The sequence below is a fragment of the Cetorhinus maximus genome, chromosome 16, assembly GCF_964194155.1.
Source record: "Cetorhinus maximus chromosome 16, sCetMax3.hap1.1, whole genome shotgun sequence".
Taxonomy (NCBI): domain Eukaryota; kingdom Metazoa; phylum Chordata; class Chondrichthyes; order Lamniformes; family Cetorhinidae; genus Cetorhinus; species Cetorhinus maximus.
In genome coordinates, this window is record NC_135894.1 from 48505525 (window position 1) to 48521347 (window position 15823).

A 15823-nucleotide genomic window follows, 5' to 3' on the forward strand; every position below is an offset into this window, starting at 1 on the left:
AATCTCTGGGGCATTGCACCCGATTGGGGTGTGGAGGGAGGGAGGGGGGTGGGGTGGGGTGGGAGGGCTCCTCCTCCACCCACAGAGGTCCCCATGTAAGGATTGTATGGCAATTACCTAGGAAGTTTAAATTTCCATTGGGAAATTTCCCTGCACTAGGAACCATTTGAAACTCCTATTTAAATTGCAAACTTCAGATGGTTCCAACTGGGTTACAGCAAGTTACTCTAAAAAAGTTAGAACGATTAAAACCACTTCTAACTCCTTGGTAACTATAGTACTGCTACCCCCACCCCCCCACCACCAAACCCGCCACGGAACTGCCCCCATCACCCCTACCCACCATGGCACCCACCAACTACCCTACTCAACCCCACCCATCACCAACATACCCCCAGTCCCCCACAGGACTCACTCCACCTCACCCCGCCGGTCCCCACAGGAACCCCCAACTACCCCCTCACCCGCCCCCTACTGGCCTCCCCAACCCCTAGCCCCCGATCACCCCCGATCTCCCACGGGACTCCACCACCTCCCGCCCCGACCTCCCAACCACCCATGGGAACTCCCTGACTGCCCTCCCCACCCCCACTGACCACATCCCCAGACCATCCCTTTCCGCTACTCCCCCAACCCACCCTACTCCTCCAACCCACCCACTTACCTTATACACTTACCTTCTCCCTGACTTTTCTAAGTGGCTGGACCTTTAACCCCACCAGCTATTGCACTAAAAAAGGGGTCATGTCTTAGTTATCTTCGATTCTCCTGCACTTGGTTGAAGGTCTAGGGAACCCACTGCACTGCACCTTTCTCACCCAGCCAGTGTCAGAAGGTCGGGTGAGAAAGGTGCGGCTGCATTTCAGCATAAGCAACTAGCAACAGAATGACAATCTGACTATGATTGCCACTTCGTGCAAGTTACAGGCCCAAGAATTTAAAACTTGCTGCAGAAAAACTCTGAAATGTCAGAGGGGCCATTTCTAGCATGGTTGAGATTTGTAGCAAGCATTACAAAACTGAAGGGGAGCTATCAAAGAAGCTACGTTAAGATAAGTTTAGGATATGCTTTGGTTCAATTCCAACAGACAATCTGCATCATCCGACCCTTATGACATTCTGTGAGATGGCCTGTATTATCTTAATCCTACAAAGAAATATGAAATCCTATAGAAACACTAAGTGAGATTTTCACACAATTACAGTGCTATAGTGCTGTGCATTTTTCGAAATATAATGAGGCGTTAAGATAAAATCGAACTATTTATGTGTCCAAGGATAAATTAACAAGCACATGCTGTACAATCAGCTGTGCAAATAGGGCAAACAGACAAAATGGACTCCCTAAATTTCAAGGAGGGGCAGGGCAATTGTACACCACCAGTTATTTCAGAGCTGATTGATCAGTAATAACGGCAGGAATCTTCCATTTTGGAGTGGAAGTTCAGTGGCGGGCACAGGAATAGGAGTGATTTCTGCAGGGGAGTGGGACGGCTGATCACACGTGATCTTGTGCTGTTCAACTCATTACATATGCATCTGCAAGCAGCTCGCCGATTCTCTTGGCAGGGACAGGCAAGAAATTGCATTTTGTCAAAGGTCCGGGTACCATATTTAAAGGGCACCCAAACAGCCTGCACTATTCCTTTCACCTTTGCCCAGGCACTGCTACTCCCTTCCCTGCCAACCCTTCCTTGGTCGCCCTCCACTCAACTTGCACTGCCACCAGTCTCAAGCATAAGCTAGCATTTACAGACAGTCCCTAACAAGGACAATACAGTGACAACTTATCATTAATCATGCAAGAAGTCTACCTCACCAGGTGCATGTCACTTATGTGTATTTGTGAATGTGAACATTCTAATTTCTCACTGGCGGGGAATTTAATTTGGAGGGGGAACTTAACTCCAATAAGGTAGCCTTTTAATGAGCATTCATGATTTGTCAATACATGCAAAAAGACTTCCTGACATTATTCGTTGGGAAGCTCAGCCCACCTTTAAAGTCCTGAGAGCTTAATTGCTAAAGTTCATCCCGCCGTCGGAGAACTGATTTTTGGCCTCCTGTCAAATTAAGTTCCCCCACCCACCAAGCTTCCTGCTGCTAACAGGAGCAGAAGATTCCACCCAATGGCACATGCTCAGCACTGCCTTCTCAAAGACTGTTAGGGGTGGGCAATAAATGCTGGCCTTGCCAGCAATGTCCACATCCTATGAACAAAGAGATAGGGTTTGTTTCTTCAGAGCCATGTGATGTGCTGAATGATGACACGAAGCTTGTCACTAGGGACAACTAGTGCACTGCAGTGAATTATATAAAGTGCAGAGAAATAGAGACATTACAATTCATTGATGAGCCACTAAAAATAGACAGACTAAAGGCTTGGTTGTATTGCCATTGAGCAAATGTTGCACTTTTCTGCAACACTTCATTTGACACTATCAAGTATTATTTAAAATTATCCTTATACAGCTGAATCAGCCGACAGAATATAAAGGGAAACAAGGAAAAATCAATATGAACTGATGTGAATGTAGCATGGATACCTGAATAGTCCCTTGTACAAAAGTAACTATATCTTTGTATTTATGTGTAGCACAAATAGTTTACTCTTAATTTTAGATAAAGTTAAACAAGTGGAATAATATCAATTGACCTGGACATTCAGTCTGATTATAAATGACCATTGGACCTCCTGTGGCATTGTTCATGGCTAGTCTTAGCATGGTTACGATGTTTAACTGCAAATTTATTCTGTCTCTTTAGGACTACTGCTCAGGCAATCCCTTTGAAAAATCGGTCACATAGGCAAATGCAGGTAACTGCAGCTGCTTCATAATCCTTGGACTAACCACGGGGCAATAGTAAGTGCTTGCAAATCCAGGTCAGAAGAGCTCCATATGAAATTACTAATTTTCTTCCTTTTTTTAACTGTTTAACTGTAACAAAGTTTAAAATGTGATATGATCTTTTAAAGACAACTGCTAAATGCAAGGATTTTTTTTAGATAGATATACCAGGCTAGCAAATGTCTTACTGCACTGCTCATGGGCGTTGTACATGTTATTTTATAAACATTGCTACAGTTTGGCGTGCTCCCAATAGCTGGCTCTTAAAATATGTCCAAAGGGAACATTAATATGCCTTTCCTTCTTGCCAATGCTAACAGGTCTATTTTGATGTTTTTTGATGTTATTGCTTGAAATTTCCAATATTTGCAGGTTTTTCCCTTTTATTTCAATAACAATATTAAACCCTATTAATAATAAACCCACTTCCATCTTTCAACTCAGGAAATCTTAATGGGTAATTAGGAAATAGGCTCATTTATGCTTACTAAAAGTAATTCATATGCAGGGACCCGTTCTCTGCAAATATAAGGAATATATTCAAGCCCTGCACTTTTTTGAATTACCCAGGAGCTTGGGGAGCCTATAGTTCCCCATTGCTTCCTCCATGGCAACACCTCGGCCAATCAGAGTTGACTTGCTAACTGATTAGCAATCTTCTCTCCTGTGGTATAAATTGTTTTGATCATTTGAAATTTGGCCTTTGTGCGTTTGTCCTGTTGAGTGCAAGATGAAAAGTTTCGGCAACATGTCTCTCTTTTCAGCATTATTCAAGTTCTTACTACCAAACATCAATCTATTAATTTCCAAAATGTCATTGATTAAAGCACTAAATTTGTTTTTTAATAAATTGCATTCAATGCAATGGAAACTGCCACATCTTCTGGTTACTCAGAACTGAAATAATACCTGTTTCATCTTGGCACATTAGGAATCAAGTTAAACATGATTAGATACTTTAATGATCTTGTGCAACAGTGTGATACAAAGCAACATAAAATACTGTTTTGTATCTCAACATTAATGTTACAAATACAGGAAGGAATAAAATCAAGTTTAGTAAACCAGTTTTGAGGCAGGAATATATCCAAGGACAAATAAAGACAATTTTTAAATGAAGGGTTATTTTTATTGGCCCAACTCAATTGAAGCTGTTTCATTCAAACACAATTTATTTAGTCTTATATGTCACCTCACATTGTTTCTTTCAGTAAATATTTAATGGCCTGTTTTAATAATCTGTTTTCATTTTAAAGATCAGCTTATTCCTTTCAATGACGGAATGGTAATTGTGTTTTTCTTTGTGAATCTACAATGCCCATCTTTATCTCAACCACCAAATTGTGACATCAATTACACTCAAGGATATACAGAGACAACTTACAGAAGCTTCAATCTAACTCATTCATAAGGTTTGGAAATAGATATTGGACACATTAAGTGTAACACTTCATTTAAAAGAATCTCTATAGTTATTTCCTCTGCTGAAGACAATAACCCTAACCTTGAAACAAAAAAAATACATTTAAATGGATAATGAATCACTTATTTTAATACATCTATGAGGAGGTGACATAGGACATCATTTTGTAATATTTATCTCCTTCTTCCCTTTCTACAGCTGCCAATCTATATAACTGGTTGCAGGAAATATACAAGAGCTGGAGGTATCAGTCTTTTCTCTTTCTTCTCCCTGTATACTCCATTCTGTACCACCTAGATGGTCAGACTGAGGTTTAAGCTCGCCACCTGGAGAATGCTTGGCACAAAGTTCCATTCTATCACTCTGTGCCACAGCAAATTGGCACACCAATGTATTATGCCATCTTGCCACTTTTCAGTACATTACTTTCAAGCAATGAAAGAATTATACAGAATTCATTATTATTTTTGAGTCAAAGGGTATAAGTTTGCCAGCCCTGGGGCTATGAGCTGAGAAGCAGGAGAGCTTAGAAAATAGTGGGAAGCCATGTCAGACTGGCTCCTCAACTTAGCATGCTGCTGACAAAATTTCCAGTGGTGGGAGCGGCTGCAGTTTGGCTGCCTGCTGAACAGAGGAGGGCAGCCAATCTGAAGAATAAAAGGCCCGATTAAGGGTGATTTGACCAAGCCACCAACATTTTGCCAGCAGTAGACTGCACTACCCCTCCCCCACCCCACCACATAGGGAGGCCTGGAGGAGGCCTCTCTGTGGTTTACTGGGGAGGCCATTGTAGCTGGAGGCTTCATGGCCGATGGAAGGGGCACCAGCAGCAAAGGCTGCCCTTGCGGCCCCCAATGTCGCTGCTGAATGGGTTTTACCTCCGATTGCCAGGGGCTGCCTGCTCAGCTCATCAAAAAATAAATAAAATCATGTTTACTCTCCAAGGGCACCTCCATCTCTTAGTGGCACTGCTGTTGCTCCAGATTGGGACAGTAGCATGGAAGGCCCACCCATCATCCTCAAAAGGCTGCTTCCCCCATTTGCCGGCTCCTAATTGCCTTCTCCTGACAATATTGCAGGTTGAATTCCTGTGGCCTTCCGACTCAGAAATCACCCTGAGGATGATGTGAGTTCCAGTTTTGGAAAAAAAATTTCCAATCAGTATGCAATGACAGTAAATTATATATCGGATCCTCCGCACTCTATAGTATATTTATGCAATTCTTATGTGCCTTTTACACAATTATCATTGGTACATTTGAAGATTTAACAGTGAACAGAACACTTGGAAATGCTCAGAAGGTGCCAATTCTCACTTACAGATGTTGGCAGAGAATTTAATTATCTCTGGCAATTTTGCTCTGAATGAAATGACACATTTGCGAAGAGGTTGGCACATGGTTCTACCTTTGTAAATATCTTTATACCTTTACCTGGGTAGGTTTTTGGCACAATAAAAACTAACCCCTTTGTGTTTAACTCAAGAAAGCCTGTCAGACTGAGTTATTTTCAATCAACACATAAATGGTAAAGTACAGACATTTAGTTGATACCTTCATCCTTATAAACTACAGAAACCGTGTAACGATCAATAGAGGAGTGGGAAAGAAAGGCTGAGTCCTGACACATGTTTTCACCGGTCATAACACACGCCACCTAACTTAGTGTCATCTGCAACCTTAGGTATATAGTTCTCTATTTCTTCATCCAAGTCATTTATGAATATGGTGAAAAGCTGAATGAATGCCCATTTAAGGGCCTCATCCTGCTGCCGCTGATATTAACCCAGTTGTGGATGGGGGAGCTCGTCCTGTGGGGAGCATAACAAGCAAACCCAGGCAGTGCTGCTTGTGGGCTCCCGGGGCTCTCTTGTTCAAATAGGCACTCAGTGCCTGAGTGAGGGAGCTTATATTGGGAAGGAGGATCCCACTGAGAGTCATACCCTTGCCATTGCTGCTGTATTGGCTACATGGCCCTGGGGCCTGAATTTTCATCAGGACAGAAGGGTTTTGCACCTTAGCCAAAATGGCACAGGAGCCCCAGTTTTAGAAGTCCCATCTTTGAACCTGGCACCTGCCATTTTTGCCAGGTGGAGAATAGGGGCAGGTTGTACTTTGCACATCCATGGTTCATGGGTGCAGCAGCACATATAAAAGTGTAGCTGCCTTCAAACAGAAGCAATTTTCGTTACTGGGGTTTCCATATCTCAACTCATAGGCTTTAAACATTTGAGGAAAAGGTCTAAAACTGCCAGAGTTATTTAGAGAGGTAAGGTGCCCCTTTGGGACTGTTGAGAGTAGACATGAATGAGCGTAAAAGTGGAACTCTAAAGTTGCCCAGTCATTTAAATCCTCAGGCCCTTTAAATTTTTGAGAAAAAAAATCCAGCCTGCAGCTGAGAAAAATCCTTACTTGCAATTTCATGATTTGTTGACATAAGCCTGAGGGTAAGCATTATAGGATTAGTGCTGCTTGACTGCTTCCACAACCTATCATTATCACAATGGGGGGACTGATAAGTTCACAGTTTGATTGACAGCTCCAAGTGGTTATAAAGATATCAGCTATCTTTGATGCAGGGCTATGAATAACAATGTTTATTTTCATTAGGGATAAAGGACTTAAAGGAAATGTTTGTTTTTTATAAGGGATTAAGTGCTTGAATTAATTTAAATGTTATCAATGAGAGCGGTGTTTAAATATAGTGAAGTCTGCAATGGACACTTCAAGCTTTATTTTATTTCATCTCACCATGGCTTCTGAGGTATTCCCATGCTGGATACTGGATGAGTTGGCATGGGAAGTGTAAGTGCAAAGGGTGGTGTGTGGGGAGCATGGGTTAGCATCAGTTGGCATAGGGGCTATAAAGGGCCATAGGGATGAGTGGGGGGAATGGGTAGGCATGAGTTGGCACTACATTGGCATGGGGCAAAAAGGGCCATGGGCTTGAGGGGGCATAGATTAGCATGGATGGTATGAGGGGCTATATGGGGTGAGGTGGGCATAGATTCCACAGGCCTGAGAAATGAATGCCTTTAATTCTTCAAATGGTATTCCAAAACAATCCTTCTAATACTTATAAATTCTTAAACAGAAAAACATTACAGTGAGTTGGCATGGATGGAGCATAGGGAATATGGGAGCTGAGGGGGTGTGAGAGGTGAGGGCTAGAGGACTGTGTTACAACTGGACAAAGCCCCAGAGCACCGAAGCAGACCTGTTACCCAGCCTACTTCGGCACCTCGCAGCCATTGTGGCTGCCTCTGAATTCTTTCCATGGTCAGCAATCCCAACTCCTGTTCACACTCGCCCTCCCATAATGAAAATCCAAAGATTCAGGGCACTTTCTCCCAAGTCAGGTTTGCAGAGCTGGCAACTTTCCTGATTCTAGAGTTAAAATTCAGCCCTAGGCTAGTGAGAGGGGTTAAAGTCAGGCATATTTCCTGTTCTTATTTTTTTTCAAGTAACTCTTGCTGGAAATGTCATGTGTTTAGGGACAGGATCAGAATCCACTGCAGTGTCCTCATGGGAACATAGTCTTTTGACTGTCACTGTCTATACTCGCACAAGAAGAAGAGCTGCTTAGGTAATGTACTAGGGTCTGTCAATCACTTTTTAAAAAATTCATTCATGGGATGCAGGCATCACTGGCTATCCAGCAATTATTGCCCATCCCTAATTGCCCTTGAGAAGGTGGTGGTAAGTCACCTTCTTGAACCGCTGCAGTCCATGAAGTGTAGGCACACCCACAGTGCTGTTAGGGAGGGAACTCCAGGATTTTGACCCAGCAACAGTGAAGGAATGGTGACATATTTTCAAGTCAGGATGGTGTGTATCTTGGAGGGGAACATCCAGGTGGTGGTGTTCCCATGTATCTGCTGCCCTTGCCCTTCTAGGTAGTAGAGGTTGCAGGTTTGGAAGGTGCTGTCAAAGGAGCCTTGGTGAGTTGCTGTGGTGCATCTTGTAGATGATGCACACTGCTGTCACTGTGTTTTGGTGATGGAGGGAGTGAATGTTGAAGGTGTGATAGGGGTTCCACTCAAGTGGGCTGCTTTGTCCTGGATGGTGTTGGCTTCTTAAGTGTTGTTGGAGCTGCACTCATCCAGGCAAGTGGGGAGTATTCCACCACATTCTTCACTTGTGCCTTGTAGATGGTGGACAGGCTTTGGGGAGTCAGGTGGTGAGTTACTCTCCATAGAATTCCCAGTATCTGATCTGCTCTTGTAGCAACAGTATTTATATGGCTAGTTGAGTTCAGTCTCTGGCCAATGGTAATCCCCAGGGTGTTGAAAGCGGGAGATTCAGTGAGATAATGCCATTGAATGTCAAGGGGTGATGGCTATTCTCTTTTCCTGGAGATGGTCATTGCCTGGCGCTTGTGTGGCACGAATGCTCCTTGCCGCTTGTCAGCCCAAGCCTGGATATTGTCCAGGTCTTGTTACATTTGGACATGGACTGCTCCAGTATCTGAGGAGTCGCAAATGGTGCTGATCATTGTGCAAACATCAGCGACTGTCCCAACGTCTGACCTGGTTTACAGTTGTTAGTTTATTCTCCCTTTCTTTATCAGTTTCTTGGTCCTCCCTTGCTGTATTCTAAAATGCTCCCAAACCTCAGTTTTACTATTATTTCTGACAACTTTATGGGCCTTTTCTTTTAATCTTATACAATCCTTAATTTCCTTTGTTAGCCACGGTTGACTGACTTTCCTTTTTGGGTTTTTGAGTCTTGAAGGAATGTATAATTGCTGTAAACTCTAATAATTCTTTAAAAACTATCCATTGCCTATTGACATACCTTTCAATGTATTTTCCCAATCCATCTCAGCTAATTTACTGCTTATACCTTCATAATTTCCTTTGTTCATATTAACACCCTAGCTTCAGATTGAACTATCTCACTTTCAAACATAATCTAAAATTCTATCATATTATGGTCACTCATTTCTACAAGATTATTAGTTAGCCCTTTCTCGTTACATAATACTAGATCTAAAATAATCTTCTCTAGATGGTTCCTCAGCATACTGCTCTAGAAAACCATTCCTAATACACTCCAGAAACTCATTCTCTACAGCATTAATGCTTATTAGGTTTACCCAGTCTATATGCAAATTGAAGTCACCCATGATTATTGTAACTCCCATGCTATATGCTTCTCTAATCTCCTGATTAATACTATGCCCCACACTACCACTAATGTTTGCTGGCCTATAAACAAGCCTACCAATGTTTTCTGCCCCTTGCTGTTTCTTAGCTCCACCCAAACAGATTCCACATTTTGTTCTTCCGATATGAGATCCTCCCTTACTAATGTACTGATCTCATCCATTATATTCAGTGCACCACCACCTCTTTTTCCTGTTTGTCTGTCCTTCCTAAATGTCGAATATCTTTGAATATTCTGTTCCCAGTTTGGCCATGCTGTAGCCATGTTTCCATAATATCCATTTATCTCTATTTGTGCTTTTAAATCATCTACCTTGTTGCAAATGCCACTTACATTCAGGTAGAGTGCCCTTAACTTTGTCTTAATATTATTCCGCATTCTAAGCCTAGTTGATGCTTCGTTTCACCAGCCTTCTAATTTCACTTGCTATTTTTCTACTTCCTGTTACCAGTTTACTCCCTTCCAATTTGAGATACCCCTCAGGTTCCCATCCCCCTCACAAGGTAGTTTAAAACCTCCCAAACAGCATTGGCAAATCTCCCTGCGAGGATATTAGTCCTGGTCCTGTTAAGGTGTAACCCATCCATCTTGTACAGGCCCCACCTGCCCCAGAACCAGTCCTAATGCTTCAAGAATCTAATGTCCGCCCTCCTGCACCAATTCTCTAGCGGTGTTCAATTGCTCAATCCCACTATACCTATGCAGGTTATTACTGATTAAGGTCAGTGAGCAGGTTATTGCTGAATGGGTGCCACTTGATAGCACTGTCGACGACACTTTCCATCGCTTTGCTGATGATCAAGAGTAGACTGATGGGGCTGTAACTGGCTGGGTTGGATTTGTCCTGTTTCTCGTGGACAGGGCACAGCTGGGCAGTTTTCCAAATTGCTGGGTGGATGCCAGTATTGTAGCTGTTCTGGAACAGCTTGGCTAAGGGCACAGCTTGTTCTGGAGCAGAAGTCTTCAGTACTATTGCTGAAATGTTGTCAGGTCCCATAGCCTTTGAAATATCCAGTGCCTTCAGCAGTTTCTTGATATCACGTCGAGTGAATAGAATTGGAGACTCTGGCATCTGTGATGCCGGAGACCTCAGGAGGAGGCCGAGATGGATTATCCACTCAGCACTTCTAGCTGAAGATTGTTGCAAATACTTCAGCCTTATCTTTTGCACTGATGAGCTGGGCTCCCCCATTATTGAGGATGGGGATATTTGTGAAGCCTCCTCCTCCTCCTATTAGTTAATTGTCCACCAGCAATCATATCTAGCATCTTTCAGTTTCTTGGGGACAGTAAGAAAGGAGGTGTGGATAAGAAGTTTCTAGTACATAATTAAAATTATAGTTACAGCTTACAGAAAGTATGCCAATAACAAACACTGATTGCAGTTCATTGTCTAGGTTGTGAGTCAGTGCTGTAATTTTGAGATGACTGGCTCTCTCCTTTCTAATGTTCAAATAAAATCAACTTTAAAAGTTTGCAAGCATCTAATATACAGTTAGAGAAACTTTACACCAAATTCTGTCCAAATGTCAAGTATTTCAGATGGGTTAATACAACAGCAATTTTATTTATATAGGCTGATGCTTTTGACGAAAGGGCCTGAATTAAAATCAAAAATGATAAACTTTACTCTTACCTGAAGGGGAAATATGTCTCCAATTTATGACAGGTTCTGGTCTTCCATTAGCCAAGCACACAAGAGTCACGTTGCTACCTTCGTTGACTGTGATGTTAGACGAGATGTTGTAGATCTTTGGTGGAACTGTGGAGAAAATGTATATTGTAATCATAAAACAGGTTTATATGTCTCTTATTGTCTCATATTAGTTTTACTTTCAACCAACATTTGATAATAATGTAAGTATCCATAGCAAATAGATTATCTGATTGTTTCCAAACCTAGTTTTCATCTTGCACTCATCAGGACACTCGCAAGAATACCAAATTGTTGTTTTCCCCATATATTGGATTTCTTGTGAGTATCCTGATGAATGCAAGATGAAAATCTTAGACATGTCTCTTTTTTTCAGCAAACCTAATTTTAATATTAATCTAGTCCGTGTCTTGCAACCATACTATTAATGTATGACACATAAATGGTACTACAGACACATTTTGTAATCTATATTAAATTCCACCACCCAATTAAAATTTGAAGACACAATCAGGCAGTAGGATGCCCAATTATTTCAGCAATGTACATGAGCCATTATCCTTCGGTCCTCCAGGACCCCAGCATTTGAATCATGGACAAATAGATAGGAACAAAGAGTGAATCAATCCAAATTCAAATAGTCCTAAAGTTATGTTATGTTATATATTTGCTGGGTTGCTGTATATCTTACTTTGTCTCAGAGCAATGCAGAGATGTCTCGAGTTCTAAATCCAACAACAGTGTATTTACAGAATTTAAAATATCTCAGAACTCATAGGATTTCCAGCACACTTGTAATCTGTGCTCTTTGCTCAGAGCCCATGTCCTTTCTGGAATTTTCTCAGATTTCTTCCCTCACTATCTCTACCCACAAGCTTAAGCAATCATGCAAGCATACAAGAATCAGTTACCAGACTAGCATAATCAAACGCAGATGAAACAAACTGTTGAACACTACAGTCTGCAATTTGAACGAGTTAGACAACAAAACTGCCCTGGAACGCACATTTATTTTAGTGGTGGCAAGGCAGCTGAGTCACAGATTTAAGAAAAATTAAAATTTTATTTTTGTGTAGCAGAGTTATCACAAGATTTGGGAAAATGTACATTACCAGGGCAGTGTACAGGAAACTAATATTCTCAATGGAATTATATTTTAAAGTATTGTAACAAAATGTTTGCATAAATAATGATTATGACACTTTCCAACTGAAATAGTCTGATTAGATTATTCAATAGATTATAAACTTCAGTATAGTTTTGTCTATTTTGCTACTATTTGCTTGTTATTTCCACAGTGATCTACCACATATACTACATTTGCTCACATAACTTGTAAATTGTACCAATTTTTCTCAAAAAATAAAGTTCTTAACTTTGAACAGACCTGTTGGGCATTCTAAAATATTTATTTTTCAGGCCACAATAAGCCACTCTGTTTTGTTGGAAAATTTAACAATGGCCACAGTAGATGGATTCATACTTATGTTAAGGCAACAATACTGGTTTTAGCATGATTCTGTGTGCCTTATTTGTGAATAGCTTACTTTGTTCATACTGATCTGATGAGGCACTTTTGAATAACATATCTTGTCAGCAACAATGAACCATAGTATATCAGGGAAACCCTGGTACGAAGGGCATACAATTGAACTAAATGTGGGTCTACAAGTGTCAACCAGTTTTTTAATGTAACAGTATGTGTGTTATAAAAATTAAACAGCAGAGATTCACACTACCTGGACAGAAGTAAAGAATAACCTATCTGAAGGACTTTATGGTCTCCATATACAATTAGCGTTGAAAATTAGATTTAAAGGACGTGTGGATTTTCCATATTCTTGCTAAAGCAATGAAACTCTGCAGAATACAGATCTGCAAGTTGTACATTTTGGTTTAATTTCCAAATCTACACATTGTGGATGACAGCTGCATTTAAAGATGATGTTCCCCACCCCTTGCAAATTCAGCCACAATACTGTCTCTAGTATACCTATTTGCAGCTATTTCTCACTAAACAGTGTAGAAAGACTTGGAATAACTAGCCTCTGATTAAACTATATGATGTATCTGAATGACATCATCATACGGGGGGTGGAGAGAATCAATTGTGGCAGATTAAGTGTACTGGATTAAAACTGAGAGAGTGATAAACCAAAGGACATAGAATGCAGACTGATGTAAAATGTTAGGAACATGGTTGATCAGTTCATTCATCTGAGTTGTAGCATCACCATTACTTTGAAATTTAGTGTGAAAAGAGTTATTTTTATTCACCAAAAGGAGCTTCATTTTTACCCACCCTAATTATTGGTTATGGGTCTCTCGCAAATTGAAAAACAAATATGAAATCTCAAGTGAATGAAATTTCGTAGTACATACTAATACGTGTAATTGTTCTTTAGTTTGTCAATCTATAGTTTGTTTCAGTGCCTATTCTATTGAAGAATTCCAGAACACAGCACATACAGAAAATTATTAGAATAAATTATTATTTCAGTTTGCTGTTGCAGTGAATCATGTCATAGGATTTTGAGATTATTACCAATGCCTATATGAGAAATAATATTATACCATATGATATTGCATCTTAAGTGATTAAATCTGCTATTTGCTCTGAATCATACCTTTAATAAAATGCACGAGATTATTGAGACAGAATGACTTGAGTGCATATTCAAACATATTTGTGATATTTGTTTTAAAAAGATTGACAGTTGGGGCTTATTTCAAAGAAAAGTGATGGGACAAAGGCATTGTTTGAGGAAAGACCAGATGTTTACTGTTTTTATAGAATGTTTAGTGATGTGTTCAGATACCTGTACAACAGTACTTGGTCCCTCATAGGGAGGTGTTAGGTGCAACAAGGACAAACCCCAGCCTCCCCACCCCCACCACCCCCAACCCCTCCCCACCCCCACAAAATAAAATCACAAAACCAGCAAACTTCATCTGTACTGCAAAGTGACAGCAGACAATTAACAAAAGTTAAAAGGATGCAAAAGAAAACAGAGACCCTATCAGAGCTCCATTATAGGTTCCCTGCAATGTATTTTTGTGCCCTTTATTCTGTCAGGAAAAGATATCTTTTAGTCTTTATCTTATTTTTCATCTTCCCCCACCCACTCGATCCATCAATTTAATGAGTGCTGCTGACTTTAGAGGTGACGTTACAAATTCAACAATCATATTATCTCAAGTTTGAGAAAGCAGTACTGGGAACTAGTCCAATTTCAGAAGAAATATGAACATCAGGGCAGTTTCCACATTACCCAGCATAATCATTACCTGAGTTGAACTTGCCTATATTTCCACGTTCAGGTTGTTACCCAGATCTTGTGTTCACCCAGGGCAGGCTTACCTCTCTGGCAGAGAGACCTGCAGCAGTGGCAATGGCCACCAGCTGAAAGGCTGTCCAAATGAAGAAAAAGAAGGCCCACAGCCATAAAAATCATAATGATGGGCACTTATTTGTCTTTTGCTCTGAGTGAGCCTGGTTTCAAGGACAAATAACAACATGCAGTGGCTCCAACATAGCGTAAAACCCAAAGGTGCTTCACAGATGTGTAGTCAGACAAAAATTGACACAAAACCAAAGAAGGAGGCATTAGTTGACAAAAAAAGTAGTCAAACAAGTAGACTTTAAGAAGCATTTCAAAGGATGAGAGAAAGGTGGAAGGCAGATAGTTTTAGGGACAGAATTCCCACAAAAATCCACTAGTTGTAGGTGTTGCTCCACTTCGGTTTCTGTCAAATGAATGCTTAGGCAAATGAGGCAGGAGGTGTGGAGATATCACTCCTGCCTCATTTGTACAGCCTTTGAGTCCTTGTGCCCAATGGGTCCTTGCAAGAATTCTAGGGAGCAAAATAGCAAAGCAGAAGGGACAAAAAGTTCATCCCTTCATTCATCATTCTTCACCCCTTTTGCTCCTGGAAAACATATGCTCCCTGGTCACAAAGTGGAAGAAAATCAGCCACCTTAAAGCTGAATCTGAATCTTTGTTTGTCACTCACACTTGAAATTTCACGAGAGTGAGAGGTTGGGAAGACCAAACAAGCTGAGGACAGACTTGTCTTGCATCAATCAATTCTTAGATATCAGCAGGCTGGAGTGGTCTACTCTCCTGGCAACAAATAAACCATCAGATAAAGCTATGAATGCAAGCAGGCAGAAGCAGAAGGAAATTTAAATTAACAAAAAATTGAAACCTAGGAAGCATTTTGCTTAAGTGATAAAAGGACTACTGGTTACATAATTCCTTGAAATACAGTCCTCAATAAGAGGTGTAGACTTTGATTTTGCTACTATTTTGACTTTGTTAACAAGTTTACATCAGGAAAACAGCCAGCAAAACTAAATACATTAACAATTTCTTCAAAGGCAGTGGCAGTATGAGTTCAAAATATGACAACATTTTCTCATATAAGTTGCAACTAGTAAGGTTAGTTACCCAACATTAGAGAAGATGGCATTGTTTGCATTTATTATTGAGAAATATTCATATTTCAGTAGCCTCCAGGGAATGTTTGGTTGGAGAAATTGTGGTCGGAGATCCAGCCTACTGCCAAAGCATCTACATCACCTAGTTATTAAAAAAATGTAAGCGAAACCATCATTTTGAAAGCCATCAGTGAGTTTTGATTGAGAAATCTGCTGGATAAGGTTTCTCAGAATAATCAATCTGGATGGTAGAGAAAATCAATAGGAATAGTTACAGAAGCCATCAAA

At 40.7% G+C, this 15823-nt stretch overlaps 1 protein-coding gene across 2 annotated transcripts in view; it reads right to left on the reverse strand.

Moving 5' to 3' along the window:
- Window positions 1-15823, reverse strand: part of lsamp (limbic system associated membrane protein) — a 929375-nt gene that overhangs the window by 358124 nt on the left and 555428 nt on the right. For both annotated transcript variants that reach the window (XM_078559816.1, XM_078559815.1), the window contains exon 3: window positions 11077-11202. In XM_078559816.1, the coding sequence (XP_078415942.1) occupies window positions 11077-11202 (126 nt within the window). The remainder of the gene's footprint in view (window positions 1-11076; window positions 11203-15823) is intronic.